This window comes from Rhinolophus hipposideros (assembly GCF_964194185.1).
Source record: "Rhinolophus hipposideros genome assembly, chromosome: 24".
In the NCBI taxonomy this organism is placed as follows: domain Eukaryota; kingdom Metazoa; phylum Chordata; class Mammalia; order Chiroptera; family Rhinolophidae; genus Rhinolophus; species Rhinolophus hipposideros.
In genome coordinates this window covers 324,692-340,474 of record NC_138070.1, presented here as the reverse complement: position 1 = coordinate 340,474, position 15,783 = coordinate 324,692, and the positions used below count along the sequence as shown (strand labels likewise).

At 62.0% G+C, this 15,783-nt stretch overlaps 1 protein-coding gene across 8 annotated transcripts in view; it reads left to right on the top strand.

Moving 5' to 3' along the window:
- Positions 1-15,783, top strand: part of FBRSL1 (fibrosin like 1) — a 67,543-nt gene that overhangs the window by 19,723 nt on the left and 32,037 nt on the right. For all 8 annotated transcript variants that reach the window (XM_081036364.1, XM_081036360.1, XM_081036362.1 and 5 more), the window contains exons 3-4: positions 6,988-7,092; positions 9,180-9,215. In XM_081036364.1, the coding sequence (XP_080892490.1) occupies positions 6,988-7,092; positions 9,180-9,215 (141 nt within the window). The remainder of the gene's footprint in view (positions 1-6,987; positions 7,093-9,179; positions 9,216-15,783) is intronic.

The following is a 15,783-nucleotide window of genomic DNA, read 5'->3' as shown; positions in this document are numbered from 1 at the left end:
TCCTTCCAGAAGGTTCCCACCTGGCCTGTGGCAGATGAGCGTCTGGTGGGGAGCCACTTACTAGCTGTGTGGCCATGGGCAGGTGACTCAGCTCTTAGCACCTGTTTTGTCCTCAATGAGTTAATTTAAGTGAAGTCTTAGAACCATGCTGGGTGCTGGGTGCTGGCTGCCAGGTGCTGGGTGTCAGGTGCTGGGTGCTTGGTGCCGGGTACTGGATGTTGGGTGCCAGGTGCTGTCAGGTGCTGCATCCTGGGTGCCAGGTGCTGGGTACTGGGTGCTGGGTGCTAGGTGCCAGGCATCAGGTGCTGGGTACTGGGTGTCGGGTACTGGGTGCTGGATGCCAGGTGCTGGGTACTGGGTGCCATGTAAAAGTGTGGCTCCTTCCTATTAATGTGAATGTCCCTCCCCAACCCCTTCCTCATGTCTGGGTTGTAGCTGGGGCGGGCGATAGGACTCCCCAGGGTACCTCTGAAGTCCCCCCGCTGTGCCATTGGTGCTGTCCTCACCGTGTGGCCTGTGTGCAGACCCCGCTCCCCCAGCCCCGTGGGGCTGTCCCACACTGAGGGGCATGGACTCTGGCCCCCAGGTCAGTTCTTAACCTAGCACGGCCTTGTCTGCCTGGTGGCCTGAGGCATCAGTTCCCTCATCTGTGTGACAGGGCATTGTCACTAATACTGTGTACATCTTAGGCTGTTGACACCAAAAGATCAGTTGGTACACGTATGTTTATCAAGATCACGTGGTACCTGTGTGTTTATGTTTCCTGCTGTTACTGTGATCTCTGCCTCATCACTCACGGATGCTGTGTCCTGCCTTCTGGGTTGTGCCCGCCTGGTCATCCTGGCAGGCGTCCTGGCAGGGCCTCCAGGCACAGTGCTCGGGCATTCTGTGGCTTTGACACCTGTGCCCGGGCCAGCGGCTGTGATGAGGAGCAGCTTGGGCCATGGGCTGCTGGCCCACAGTCCTGGACATGACCCTTGTGTGTGCTGCGTGTGGCCCCCGCATAGCCGGGGACTCACTGCAGTGCTGCTGCGGGCAGGGAATGCCCCCTGGGCACCTACCCTGCTTGCCCCCGACTGGCTCAGGGATGCAGCCGTGAGTAGAGCACATGCTAGTCCCTGCCTACACTGAGCTTAACTTCCAAACAGGCTCGAAATGGGGGTGGGGGGAGGGCTTGAGGTGACAGCAGGAGGGCTTCTTTAGGTTAGAGGCCCAGGGAAGCCTTTCTAATCTGGCCAGCATCTCAGGAAAGGGAGAGTGTGCCCGTGTGTGTGTGACGGCTCAGGGCGTGGCTGTCACTCCTGCAGAGGGACCACTGGCGAGTTTTTATCAGTACAGTGACATGAGCTGATTTATGTTTTTTAAAACTCATGCTGGAGGTCAGCTGGGCAGCCGTGGGGACAACTGAGGGGCTGTGCTGGAGGTAGGTGCTGGTGGCTTGAGTAGTCGTTCATCCTTTGGGCAGATGGGGGCAGTCATAGAGCAGGCCAAGTGGTTCAGCTGGCATGGCCCAGCCAGAAAGTGATGGAGGTGACACAACACGGACCCAGAGGCCCCACTCTGCTCTGATGACACACATACCCCTTCCGCGAGTCCACTCTGATACAGTTCTGGGGGCATGACAGGACTGTCTCTGCCCCCCAGCACCTGGCCGTGGGTCTCAGGATGGTGGCCTCACCTGTCACCCCCCTGCACCCATCTGAATCCCAGTGGAAAACGGAGCAGGGCATGGGGGTGGCCAGCCCAGAAGGCAGCAGCTTGCTCCCAACACTGCTGGCTATAGGGACACGGGGTCATCCCCGCTCTGCCTGAGTCCCTCCTCACTGCGCCAGGCCCTGTGCCAAGGACACGAGGACAGCCCCTGCGCACTGGGCACTCACCATCTAATACAGGGAGACAGACAAGCCAACCAGCCACACCACTTCACTTTCAGGGTGACACTTGTGGCCACGGGAGCCTGAAGGGGTCCTGCATGCAGCCTGGTAGACACAGGAGTGGGGTTCATGCCGGAAGGGCTTCTGGAAGAAGCTGAGCCGCCAGAGCAGGGGGAGTACCTGGGTCTCTCCACCCAGACCTGAGGGCCTCCCACGAGGCCTCCTGGAGCACATGGCTGTGTGGACAGCCAGGTGGGGGAGGAGGCCAATGGCTGCTTTCTCCCGCCCCGCCCCAGCAGGCCCTGCACTGTCTGCACAGCCCCTCCCTGGGCTGGCCTGCTTGGGACCCGCTAAGGACCAAGATCCCCAGAGCACAGGCTGCTGCCCGTAGGCCGGTGTAGGGCTCCGTGGACAGAGCAAGTAAAATATGTGACGGTCCACTGCTGTCTCTTGCTGTGGGGGAGGGATGTAAGGGTGGCCATGCCAGTGGGGGCAGGGTCGCAGGTTCTGTGGGGTTGGGAGGCCTCACTGAGCCCCAGAGAAGTGGGTGCCTGTTGCTGGTGGAAAGAACAAGTAGTCTGGGGTCCAGGGAGACAGCCAGGCCTGGGGTCATGCAGCGGGCTTTCTGGGCAGAGCTGCAGGTTACAACCCTGGGGAGTGAGGGAAGGGCCCAGAGGAGGGAGGCCCTGGGGGAAGGGCACCCCTGCTCTGCTGGGCCTGGAGCCCTGCATGGTGAGGGCTTTGGGTGGGCAGACCGTCCCCCACAAGCTAGCGGAACCAGGCACCTGCACCCGGTTAATGGAAGGCTTTGGCTCGCAGAACACACTGGACGCCGGGCATCCAGTTGGCATGAGCAGAGACCGGGGCTGGGGGAGTGGGGTCTCCATGAATGAACGCAGCCTGTCCGTCCAGCTGGCGGGAGCCCAATCAGGGCGAGGCTGCCCACTGCAGTCCTACTTGGTGGCAGCCCCTCTATCTCGGGGTGCACGTTAAAGTCTCCTAGGGGTCTCGGCAAAGTCTGAGACATGTATGCAGGAAGTATCTCCCCTGGGGAGGCCCAGGCTCCTTAAAGTTCCCCAGGTGGCACAGTTCGTGCATGAGGGAGGGGGTTCCCTGAAAGGAAAGTGGGGAGCTATGAGGGGCAGCCTGAAGGCTGGAGTGGCCTGGGTTGCCATGTGGCCATGGGTGTGCACCTGCGTGTTTGTGCGTGTTGCGTGTGGACACAGGAGGAGCCTTTGGGAGCTTGTGCTTGGTTTTTGCAGGGTCAGCGTGGAGTTGGCCCAAGGCCTCTGCTCCCGATTCCTGGTGGCCCTGCCCACTGCGGGGCTGGGTACTGTCATACCTCCCAAGCGTGTCCCCTGGCTGGTCTGAGGGAGTCTGTGGGTGGCTTCACTCCCCTTCTCAGGATTCCCAGGCCATCCCCACTATCCTCACCCCTGAGCTTGGCGGGACACTCACAAGGGAGAGGGAGAGACGTGGGTCAGAGCCCAGAGCCCCGGCGAGTGTGTGTGCTCCCACGCACCAGCCCTGTTTGAGCTCACGTGTGATGGCGTTTGGGGGTGAAACCTGGTGGGACGTGCGTGTGACTCACCGGGGCTGCCAGGTAGGACGTCCAGGTCATGCACTGCACAGGGCCAAGGCCGCCAGGTCCCATGTCATTGTGGGTGGTGTGTGCTTTTGCTGAGACAGCTTCCAGGCGTGGCAGATGAATGTGCTGAGGGAAGGTGCTTCTGCCCCGTCTGCATCGGGTGGGGAGTCCTAGGGTGGTAGCAGGAGCCTCATGTGCAGGTGGGTGGGGGTCTTGGCAGGGTGGTGGGCATGCAGAGCATTAGGGCAGGGTGGCAGGAGCTGCTGGGCAGTGTGTCTGGATGTGGGCAGAAGAGGCTGTGCTGTAGCGTGGGTGTGGGGGCCCATCTGGGGTCCACAGGGCAGGTGGGGTACGAGCCGCGGCTTTCTATGTGCTTTTGTGTCTGTGTGTCTTTGCGAGTGCTCGTCTGGGGGGGTCTTTGTGTGGGTCTGGGGTCTCAGTGAGCTTGCTTGCTGCCAGGAGTGAGGGGTGCTGGCAGTTTCTTGTTTGGCCCCATCCCAGGCATGGGCATTTCCCGGCTCCCACAGGGGGAAGACCCCATGTGCAGCCTGGGGGGTGACTGGGGGCACCACTGGAACCCGCCTCGTGGACCCCTTCTGAGCAGGGATCCCCTGGACTGCTCCCCTGCCCCGTGAGTCTGATCACGGATGGAACCACATGTTGCCTGTAAGTGTGCCTGACGGCCCAGGAGACAGACATGTGCAGAGCAGGGGAGGGAGTCTCCATGGGTGGGCAGGCCCCCCGAAGGCTCAGGACCCCAGGTGCCCCTGGGGTGCCCCGTCTGAGGTGGCGTCCCTACACCCACTGGTCTGACAGCAGTACCCTCACCATGCACGTCCAAGGAAAGTGTCTTCTCTCCACCCTCTGAGGACCGTGAGCTGACCCTGCCAGGTGAGGCAATGCCCTCTTTCCACATATCCACTAGTCTGAAGGCGGAGTCCTGGCCCGCCAGTTGAGGGTACGTTCTTGTGGTGTGCCACCTTGCAAGAACAGATGGCTGTGTGTTCAGGAACATTACAAGCAGGTTGGTACACCTGGTGGCTGAAGCCTGCCGTGATGTGTTTCTACCACAGAACGCACATTGCTCTCACCCCGCAAGCCCGCCATGCCTTGGAGTCTTCCCCATAGCCTCCTGAATGACCTCTTCACTTTCCAGCAGTGTTACCTTCTCAGTGAGGCCTTTCCTGGCGAACCTGGCCCTCTTCTCTGTCACGGTCCCTCCTCAGCTCTAGTGCTGCCTGCTGACTGTATGGCGGCCTCGTTTCTGTAGGCTTCAACGGAGTGGGCACTTGTCTGTTTTGTTCACTGCCCAGAACAGAGCTAGCTCATAGGCATGCAGTAAGCATTGGGGGGGGGGGTCGATGACCTGTGATTAGATAGATGGTAGATGGATGGATGGAAGGTGGATGGATGGATGGTGGATGGCTGGGTGGATGGTGGATGGATGGATGGTGGATGGCTGGGTGGATGGATGGATGGATGGTGGATGGATAGATGAATGGATGGATGGAAGGTGGATGGATGGGTGGATGGATGGATGGATGGATGGTGGATGGATGGTGGATGGGTGGATGGATGGTGGATGGATGGATGGAAGGTGGATGGATGGAAGGTGGATGGATGGGTGGATGGTGGATGGATGGATGGTGGATGGATGGGTGGATGGATGGATGGAAGGTGGATGGATGGGTGGTGGATGAATGGATGGATGGATGGTGGATGGATGGATGGGTGGATGGATGGATGGTGGATGGCTGGATGGTGGATGGATGGTTGGATGGATGGATGGATGGGTGGATGGTAGATGGATGGTTGGGTTGGTGAACAAGTACATGGGCTCCCTTCCAGGGCAATCAGGGCAGCCTCTGGCCGTGGACATGGACTTGAAGGCCCAGGGACTCTGGTCTTGTTCTTAGCTCCAGCCGGAAACAGAGGCGTGGCTTACCTGGCCTCCTGGTATAGCTGGCCAGCAGCATTTCTGAGCAGCTAGGAAGCAGGCAGAGCCACAGGACAGCCAGACTCCAGCTGGGGCTGTTTGGGGCCCTGGCCTAAGACAGAAATTAGGTGACCAGCTATCCTAGTATGCCCGGACGCGGGCTGCCCGAGAGGCCCTGCTATCACCTGTGCCCTTGCAGCCAGGGCCCCGGGTGATGGTGGTTGCTGGTACTGTCTTGTCATTTATGCTCTGCTGGCCACACAACACAGGGCCCTGTGACTTTTGGGGGCTGCACCCTCATTTCAGGGTCTGGGGTGACCCTGAGGAGCAGGGGCTGAGAGGGGCTTCTGGCTGAGCATGACGTGGGGTCTGCAGGATGGGCTCAAGCTGTGAGGTGTGTCCTGGGGACTCGGGATCCAGTATTCTGGAGCGTGGCCAGGGTACCTTACCAACCCAGTCAGGGTCTCTGGGGCTGTAGGGCGCTTACAACACAATGGCTGGACACGGACGGGGGCAGCCTCTGAGAAGCTGGGCGCTGGGCTGGAGGGCCTGGAGGATGGAGAGGAGGGTGGGCCACTACTCCCTGCAGTGTCCCCATGCTGGCCTGCAGGGACGTTGGCAGCACGTGGAAGGGGGTCGCCGGGTGCCCGGTGTGGAAGGGGGTCACCAGGTGCCAGGCAGTATGCTGGTTTTTCTGACCTCAGGCTGATAGGAAGAGGTGGGCGTCTGTGTGCCCAGACGTCACTGGTCGGAAATGAAGCTGTGAACGGGGACTCCAGTGTGTCCTGCAGGGAAGGCCAGGAGGCCAGCGTGGTTCACAGGTGGTGACGCCCTGGGTGTGGGAGGATCAGGGTCAGGGGTTATGATGCCGTCACTTCCCTACAGCTTTGTGAGGTGAGAACTTATTTCCAAGTAAAAAGAAAACTATGAGTAGGACTCTGGGTCCTGCATTGTCACTTAATCTCCATGGCCTCATTTCCTCCTCTGTGAGGTGGGCACAAAGTGTGTAATGGGGCTTTTGTGTGGCCAGCTGGCTGCAACACAGCCAGGCCTAAGAAATGTTGGCCCTGTAGGGGACTGCAGATATCAGGAAAGAGGCACAGAGAGGTTGAGTGATGGCCCTAGATCACACAGCGTGGTGGCAGTCCATGCCCAGCCCTGCAGCCCTGGAAGTCCTGGCTGCCTGCCAGCCCTGGGACTCGGGGAAGGACTGAAGGAAGTGCGCCTGCAGGGAGGGGAGAGGCGTTGCCACTGGCCTGTCCTGGTGGCCCAGTGACCGTCTACCAGGTCAGTGTAGCAGATGGGGTGTCGGCCCACAGGGGAGCCCATAAAGTCACCCAGTGGCTGGAGGAAAGGACAGAGCTAACAGCAGTTTCCTGTCGTGGAGCAGGGGAGCTCACTCTCCTGGGTGTCCCCTGTCTGGGCTGTGAATGGCTCGGCAGTGCTCCACCCCCTGACTCTCCCCGTTCAGCCCTGGTTGGGTGGGGCTGGGGGCCTGACCCTGGCTGTGCCCCCTCCTGCCCCACAGTGGGCAGTGGTACAAAGAGGTCAGGTCTGTGCTTGCTGAGCCCGTTTCTCCCTGTCCCCAGATGAAGGTCGCAGTGTCCAGAGGGGGCGACCACAACAGTGAGGACGACAGCTTCCGCGAAGCCACCAGCTCCCGGCGGAGCAGCTCCCGGGACCAGCTCAGTGACGTGAGTCCCCCTGGCGCTCTCTCCACCCACCCCCCCACCTGCCACAGACACTGACAGCCGCTTGCTCAGGGGCCCAGTCCAGGTAGGGCTTTGTGTTAGCAGTTAGCATGGGCTCTCATTAAATACAATTGTTCACTGATCAGGACTCCATTTATATGGGGATGGAGGGTTAGGCTCTGACAGGAGCCCATCTCGGTCGCTGTGCTGGGGCTGAGGGCCTCTGTCCGGCTGGGAGTGGCGCAGGCTGGACGCTCCTAGGGGCTGGGATGTGGCCGGGAGGCAGGGCTGGCTGGGAGCAGACCCGCCTTGCCGTTCGTTCGGGGCCTGGGGCTGCAGGGAACGTGCCGGAAGCACTCCCACCCACCCCGTGGACCCGCGTGTCAGCCCAGGGTGGCGGTGCCGGTGGTGGGGTGTGTGCTGGGCTCAGTCTGGACGCTCAGGTCCCCGAGTCTGTGGACACACCGTCGTGTCCCAGAAGACAGGTCCCTGAGCTCAGGTCCTTGGAGGTGGGAGGGGCTCGCACCCCATGTGAGGAAGACCTGGAATTTGGCCAGCGATGGGGGGAGTAGGTGGCCTTCACCACAGGGTGTTTCAGGGCCCAGAGCTTGGAGGAGAGGTATGGGGCAGGCGCAGCAAGGGCTAGGAGTGGGGAGAGACAGGGACCCCAGGGGAGGGGGCATCAGGGAGGGGACCCAGGCAGAAGGGTCCCCCTGGAGGAGGCGCGACTTGGAACACGCCTTTGTTTCTTGACCCCCAGCTGCAGAAGTGGCTGCCGGTGGAGACCGAATTGAACGAGTTGTCCTCATTATCATTTAAATGGGGGCCTGGGGGAGCGGCGGGCGGGAGGCCGGGAGGAGGAGGCCTAATTGCCCGGCTCCATCCTGTTGCCTTAAGACGGGAAAATAGGCTGGTAATTGTCTGGGGCCGCAGGGCGCCCTAGTTTGAAGCCCTCTAATTGCTGGCTGTGTGAACGCAGAGGGTTCTGAGGGCAACGTGGGTCGGGTGTGAAGGGCACAAACTCTGGGTGGGAACCCCGCCAGGGGGTGCTCTGCCGGGCAGGGATCCCCCAAGAGCTGACTGGGGACCCAGCAAGGGTCTGCCTGGGGAAGGAAGGGGTCCCTTAGTCCCTAAGGCTGGCCAGCGGTTGCCCTGTGCAGAAGGGAGTGGCCCAGGCTGCAGAGGGAGTGGCCCCAAACCCCCTATGGTCACCCACCCTCTGGAAGAGTCTTTGCATCTGGCCCTCAGTTCCCACGCCAGCGTGCTCTGGACCCTGGTCTGTGGGTCCCACACCCCTCGAGTAGGCTCTTCCTCCATAACTGAGGCCTCCGGTCACCATGTCCTGTCTGTCGTCCTCTGTCTCTGGGTCCTCTCCTGCACCCCATCCCTCCAGCCTGTGCCTTGAAGGTCAGCCCTGGTGAACCACCACCAGCCCTGTGGGGGTCTTGTGAAGCACCCCTCCCCATGAGGCACAGGCAAGACTGAGACTCACCTCCTAACCGATTGCTTTCTTCCCTCGGATCTAAAATGCCCATCTGAGCCCAAGGGAGGTCCATCAGGCCTGTTGGGCACCGTCTGGGCCTCCCCAGGACCTCCAGGCCACAGCCCACCCTGCCCCCAGGTTTCTTGTCCAGCATCTTCTGAACGCCTTTCCCTGAGCTTCCCTCTGCCCCACCCCGTCCCTGGGACCCTGGGAGGATGGTGGGTGGCAAGGACTGGGCCGGCCTGGGTGGCCGGTTGGCCGCACTCCATCCCGTGGGCACGTGTGGGCAGAATCACGTGTGGAGCACGGGACCCTCTGGGGGGCCAGGTGCTGGCTGAGACCTGAGCGCATCCCTGAGCACCTGGGCTTGACCTGCCTCTCTGGGTTGGGGGTAAGGTCCGCGTGTGGGTCCTTGGGCACAGCCACCCTGTTGGGGGCTGTGACGCCCAGCTCTGTCCTCTGGCTTCAGTCCTGACCCCCGGCCCAAAGGTCCAGCTGAAGCCCCGGGAGTTGTCTGTGGCCTGTCTGTGCCCAGGGTGGTCCTCAGGGGACGGGTGGCTGTCAGCGGCTGAGAGCCCAGGTACTGACTGTTCTCTTCTTCCCACAGAGCTCGGCGCAGGCCGTCTCAGGCAGAGGCTACTCCGTAAGTCTCCCATTCTCTCCTGCTGTCCAGCCCCTGCTCATCCTGTCCCCACCCCCACCGTCCTGGGCTCTGCTCCTGGGGCTGGAGCCCGCAGGGTGGTTCTGGCTGACAGCAGCAGGCTGGGGCCTCACGCCAGGCCCTGCGCCTTTGCCTGCTAGGAGTGGGGTCCTATCGGGCAGTGCCAGGACCCAGGGATCCTGGGCATGGAACAGCCGCGCCCCAGCACCCTGACCCCCCCCACAGTGCTGGGCTCAGCCAGCCAGAGAGGCCTGGCACTCAGGCTGGACATGGGCGGGAGGCCTGTCCCCCAGCTCCCATCCGGCTGTGTGGGGCCACCCTCCCTGCCCCCAACCCCGTCCCTGGGGATCTGCTCTGCCCCCTCCTCAGGACTTTATTTCATTTCCCCTTAAGTATCAGGAGGAACGTTAATGACACCATAAAACCCAGAGCTCCATAAAAGCCATTTCTGCAGATTTACTGCCATGCGGGCTCTTGGAGGGCAGGGGCCTGCTCCGCCCGCCTCATCCTGAAGCCCCTGATTTATTGCGAGTTCCAGGGTTCCCGGGCCTGGCGGGCCTGGTGGTCTGGTGGCCTGGCTCTAAATCACTGAGGCTTTTTATAGGGTGTGTGATTAACCCCTTCAGCTCCCGGGTGGCCCTGCCCCACCCCAGCTGCCCGGCAGCTCAGCAGCGTCTTCCAGCCTTCGGCAGGGGGCTGTCCACCTCTGTATGGTGTCTCCTGGGGAGGACACCGCCTCCTCCGGCAGCCTGGGGTACTTGTCCGTCCTCGTGTTCATGGTCAGCGGCCTTGCTGCTCCTTCTTCCCACGGGCCTGGGCAGTTCCGACACACTGACCACTCCTCGAACTGACCATGTTGGCTGAGGGGCGCTGACTGGCAGGGGGGGCAGGAGCGGGCTCCAGTGGGAGCAGTGCAGGCAGACGCGGGTGGGAGGCAGCTGGCGGTGTGGGCCGTGGGCCGGGGTATGGGAGATCTGGGACAGTGGCCGGGCGTGGGGGGCTGAGAGCCCTCCTGGGGGCAGGGCGAGGGGCCTGCTGGGTCCTGGAGGGCCTGGGCCCAGGCACGCCCCGTTTGGAGCCCCCTGCCGTGTCTGCGGCCCCAGGACAGCTGAGGTCTCCCTGCCTCGAGCCCCCTTCCCAGAGCCACTAGTGGCCCATGTGCTTCCAAATCGCTATGTGGCGTTCATGGTCTTTTCCTGAAACGCAGCTTGATGTTTCCTGGAGAAGAACCTGTAATTAATGTGCCAGCTGTTTGCAGTTTAACCCCCCACTGCTCAGGAGTGACAGATGGTGGCAGGGAAGTGGCCCCACCTGCTGCTCGGCCATGGGGGTTCCCCAGTGATGTGTGCAGACACCCTGGATTTGCCGGTGGGTGCACTGGGCCCTAGCGTGAGTAGGCGTGTCTGCTGATCCCTGATGTGTTCTGGTGGGCACTGCAGGTACAGGTGGTCAGCCTGGCCCTCTGATCCAGTTAGTGTGGGGTTGGAGGCAGGAATCCGGTCCTCTCAGAATCGGAGGCCCGGTGGAGGCTGTCCTCCCTGAGGGCTGAGGGCAGGCAGGTGTCCCAGTCGAGGACTGGGGAGGATTGTGATCTCCACGCACACCGGTTCCCACAGGGTGGTGGGCAGGGGCCAGAGGGGCAGGCGGAGGCTGGCCGCGATCCCACCTGCAGATCAGTACGTCGCCATGGAGACCCAGACACGCGAGTGTGCCCTGTGCCTGCCTGCCTGCCCCGTGTGCAGCCGCGTGTGGCTGGCTGGCGGTGCGCGGGGAGCGTGTGCTGAGTGTCTGTCGTATGTGTCTCCCTGTGGCCCTGGCCCTGCCCCTAGAGGTGTCACATGTTTTTCTCTGGGTCGGGCCTCATGCTCGTGTGTGTCTGTGGGTGTAGCAAATGTGCATGTATGTGAGTGGGCGCGTGCGTTCCACATGCGTGTATCTGTGTGTTAGTGTCTGGCGTGGCATGGGTGTATCTATGTGTGCGACAGATTCTGCAGGTGTGCCATGTTGTTTGTGTGTGAGACCTGTGGCCAGGTAGCATTGCGTGTGGCTGTGCACGTGTGCCCAGGTGTCTGTGGGTGGGACCCAGGCCCAGCACAGTGGCTCTGTCCTCACCTCTCCCCACAGCGTCCCCACACTGGGTGGAAAGGGGCACGTGCCGTCTCACCTGGTTTATAGATGGCACTTAAAAGGGCCTTAATTTGCTGAGACTGATCCCCAGGAAATCCCGTGACTTCCCGTGCTCTTCGGCCTCTGACCCGGATGCTCCGTGCGGCCTCCCCAGCTTGCCATCAGACGTTCGTTAGCACCGTGAAATCAGTTAGGAAGTCATTTTCTTAATTTGGCTGCTTACAACCAAAGACATGACAATCCATCTTCCGCTGACGCAGGGGGCTTGGGGGTTTCCCTTATTAAAGACAAATGAGGATCTAGCTGCTTGCCAGGAGGGAGGCCACCCCCAGCTGGCCTCGCAGTGTTCTGGAAGGGGGCCGAGACCACAGAGGCCGTGGGGGACGGGGGTGGAGTGGAGGCAGAGCAGCAGCCCTGATGTGGTGGTGTGAGACATCTGAGCAGCTCTCCCGGGACTGACCTGTGATGACCCGGGCTGCTCTCAGCTGCTCCCGCCCTCATAGCCACGCTCAAAGGTGGGCACAGGAGCAGCCATGACCTCACAGCCTCCATGTGAGGGCACCAAGGCACCTGCGTGTGGGCGGGGGTCCTTGCTGGGGGCCGTGTTCCCAGCTGAGACCTGAGTGGGCAGGCCAGACCTGCTCTGGACACGCTCTGGTGTCCCGAGGTCTTCTCCTCCCCAAGACCTTCCTCCTCAGACCCCTTGCTACCATCAGGAAGAAGCATGGCTTTCCTTCCACCTTGACCCCCCCACACCCCAGCTGCCTCGGCCTAGACACCCCCACCTCTGTGCCCCGCCAGCCCCTCACTGCTGCTCTGCTCAGCTCAGCTCACAAACCTCCTCCCCGCCCCGGCTTCAGGTATGGCTCTCACCCTAGAGGTCAAGGTGTGAAAGGAAGTTGCACCTCTCATTGCCTCCTCCAGCGGGCACTCACTGAGTGCCTGCCCTGCACCTGGCACCGCGCTGGGACGGGACCAACGGCCCACATCCCTGCTCACAGGGCTCACGGTCCTAATGAAGCAAATAAGTACACCGAGAAAAGGTGGGAGGGGGCAGGCACGGCCTTCGAGCCACGCTGGTGACACGGAGCCACCGGTGCTCAGGCCCTCAGGTGGGAGTATCCACGCCAGGTGTGGGGTCAGCGGGGGGGGGGGCAGGTGAGGAGCAGCCAGCTCGGGGTGCCCAGTAGAGCATGGCTGGGACACCAGCTTGTGGATGGGACCTCAGTTCCCTGGCGGCCTCTCCACGTGTGGGTCCCCAGTGGGCTGCTTCGGCTTCCTCGCAGTGTGGTGGTGGGTGCCAGGGTCCTGAGAGCAAGTGCCAGGAGGAAGAGTAGGTGGTGTGGCCCAGGCCGCAGGGAGGGGCGTGGTGTCAGCACTTCGTGAGCCCGAGAAGCCGACCAGCTGCTGGGCGCACCCCTTCCTTGACCTGACCTGGCCTCTCCTGAGACTTGGGTCACAGCCCGTGGTTGAGGGGGTGCTGTGTGTGGAGGGGTGGACATGCTTCACTCTCTGACCGGCTGGCACCGGCTGCCGGGGAAGTGTCCTGCCCACCCCAGGAGCAGCCCAGGCCGCAGGCTCGGCAGCCCTTTGCCTGCACCGCTGGTGTGGGCCTTGCCAACTTGCCCCCCGTCACAGCCCTGTGGTGCAGGCTCTTCTTTATGAGGCAGGTTTATGACGTTCATTACCTCGCTCCTCAGACCACTTCCGAACGGCCATAATTTGTACAAAAGCAATAAAAACCCGCCAGCCTCTCCCTGGATTCGGGAGCTGCGTCTCCTCCTGACCTCCAAGCACAGGACAGCCCTTAGTGGCGGTGGGGGGGGTGCACGGAGCACAGTGGGGGGGGTGCACGGAGCACAGTGGGGGTGCACAGAGCATGGTGGGGGTGCACAGAGCATGGTGGGGTGTGCATGGAGCATAGTGGGGGGTGCATGGAGCATGCTGTCCTTGCTCGTCCCGCAGCCCAGCCCCTGTTGGGTTCCCTCCTCCCAAAGGAATACTGTACAGCCCCCGTCCATCTGTCTTCATCCTTCCATCTTTCACTAGGCCCACCGCTCAGGAGCCCTGGGTGCAGCCATGGCCCTCACTTGTCCAGTTGGTAGGACATTAAAGTCCTGTGTGCCCCTGCTCCTGTTGTCCAGCACCTCTCCTGGACAGCTCGGGCTCCGTGGGTGTTGGCATCAGCCACCTCAGGCTGGTTGTGAGGTATTTTGAACGAGGCCCTTCGAAATGTCCACAGTTGTACTGCCCCAAAGACAGGCCCTGATGTGGAGATCAATGTGAGGGGACAGGCCGCAGGACCCCATATGGCTGGACCTCCCTCCATTGCTGTCTCGGGTCAGTGGGTGTGGCCTGGGCCTCTGCCCTGCGCCTCCTGAGGGCTGGTGCTGTGGGCGGCCCGCTGGCAGCTGGGAAGCAGGTTCTTCTTGAAGGGGGCCTGGATAGTGAATCCCTGTACACCCCCAGAGAGAGAAGGGCAGAACAGATGACACACAGGTAACCTGCATGGTTCCTGGACGGAGAATGGCAAACTAGGTGGAGGGGGTGCTGGGTGTCCGGGGGAACGGTGCCGGCTCCAGCAGGGAGGGTGCCACTGGGGACGCAGCAGAGCAGGTCTAGGGTCACTGCCCTGGGGAGACAGTGAGTAAAGGCAGGTCCGTCAGCAGCAGGCACTTCCAGAGAGCGCGGACCGCTGTGGGGTGCCTATGCCCTGCAGTCAGGGTGACATCCGGGACAAGCCAGAGGGGTTGTGAGGCTGAGGGTGCATGCCAGCTGGGAGGTAGGTACGTCAGGGGACCAAGCAGAGGAAGCAAGGGGCCCGGGCAAGGTTTATCCCAGCAGCCCAAACACATCCGCCGGGGGGTGGCCTCCGAGCAGTGCCTGGGGGGCTTGGGCACTGTCAGCGAGGGGCACCTGCTTCCGCTAGGCCTGGAGCCTGGGCGGGGGTTGTCCAGGCCGTGGGCAGATGTGTGTCGGCCAAGCAGGGGCTGCATTCAGTGGCAGGAGAGCACCCGTTCATGAGAAATCTTCACGGCCGTTGGCATTTCCCAACCACCTTGTCCTGCAGACTGGGAGCAGGCCCACAAAAAGCGTCAGCACACGGCAGGTGGAGGCCCAGGCACGCGCCCCAGCCCACCCGTGTAACAGAGCCGCTGGCCTGCACAGTGGGGGTCAGGCGTTCGAGTGGGCTGCGCATTTGGGTCCCCCCAGGTCGATTTCCAGGGACTGCCAGGAGAATCCACCCCAGATGCCCTCCTGTGCCCCTGCCCACCGAGAGCTCTGGCATGTCCGAGCCCACAGCCTCTGCACAGGCCCCTTCCTCCAGCCATTGTTCCCCGGTCAGCACAGCCATAGGCCAGCCCAGGTCCACAGGGAGGGCCCCGCCCCGGCCCGCGGTGGGAGGGTGCCCAGCAGGTGCCCACGCGACATGGCCCCCACCCTGCTCCACAGTCCTGCCCTGGTCACTCAGGCTGCATAACGAGTCACCCAACTCCGCTGCTTAGAGCAGGAGTGTCCATTGTGACAGTTTCTGAGGGCCAGGACCCCTTCCTCTCCCGGGGACCTCTCCTGCTTTGAACAGCAAGGTCCTCTGCTGTCCTCCTGGCGGGACCACACATGGTGTGGGCTCTGGGAGGGTTTATGGGGCCGCCACCGCCCCTCGCCTGTGCTGGGCCCACCCAGCCTCCTCCATAGGGTCCCTACGACAGGGGACAGCCAGCATACCCCCGGGTGGCCAGTGCCCAGCATTCACCTGTCTCTTGTGGTCCCAGGACGATCTGCCTTCCCGCCTGGACCCCGACCACACATTGCTCAGCCACATGGGGCTCCCAGCCTCTCAGCCCAGCCCAGGGCAATTCAGCCCCTGCCGCCACGCCTGCCCCCCTCGCATCTCTAGGCAGCATGAAGCAAAGCACTGCGGTCCAGTCAGGTAACCAGGCCATGGTCGTCTCCGGGAGGCTGCACACGGAGGCTCTGGGCCAGCCTGTGGGGACCCCTCCAGGCCGTGGTCATGTGTGCCAGGAACCACAGCTGGAGGGCGGAGCAGGCTGGCGAGTGGGGTGGGCGCCCGCCTCGTGCCTGTCGGATGCCGAGATTCAATTATGTGGGACAGGCTGGGACACACGGTTAGGAATTGATGTTAACACCATTCTGGTTAAGACTTTTTGTGTCGATAAATAATTCATAAGGCAGTTAGCGCTTTGAGTCTGACAACACGAGAATATATGAATACAGTCGACTCTGCAAAAGGTCAGTGCGTGTGGCGGGCCAGGGGCCATCTTTCATTCACTCTGTGACACAGGCTCATTAATTATTCCAGCCCAGCAAGGGCTATGTGGGCAGAGCCACTAATGAGAAAAAGGGAGAGCGGGTGTGATGTCTGACACACCAGCCTCGGGTGTGGAGGAAGAAATGGACTGAG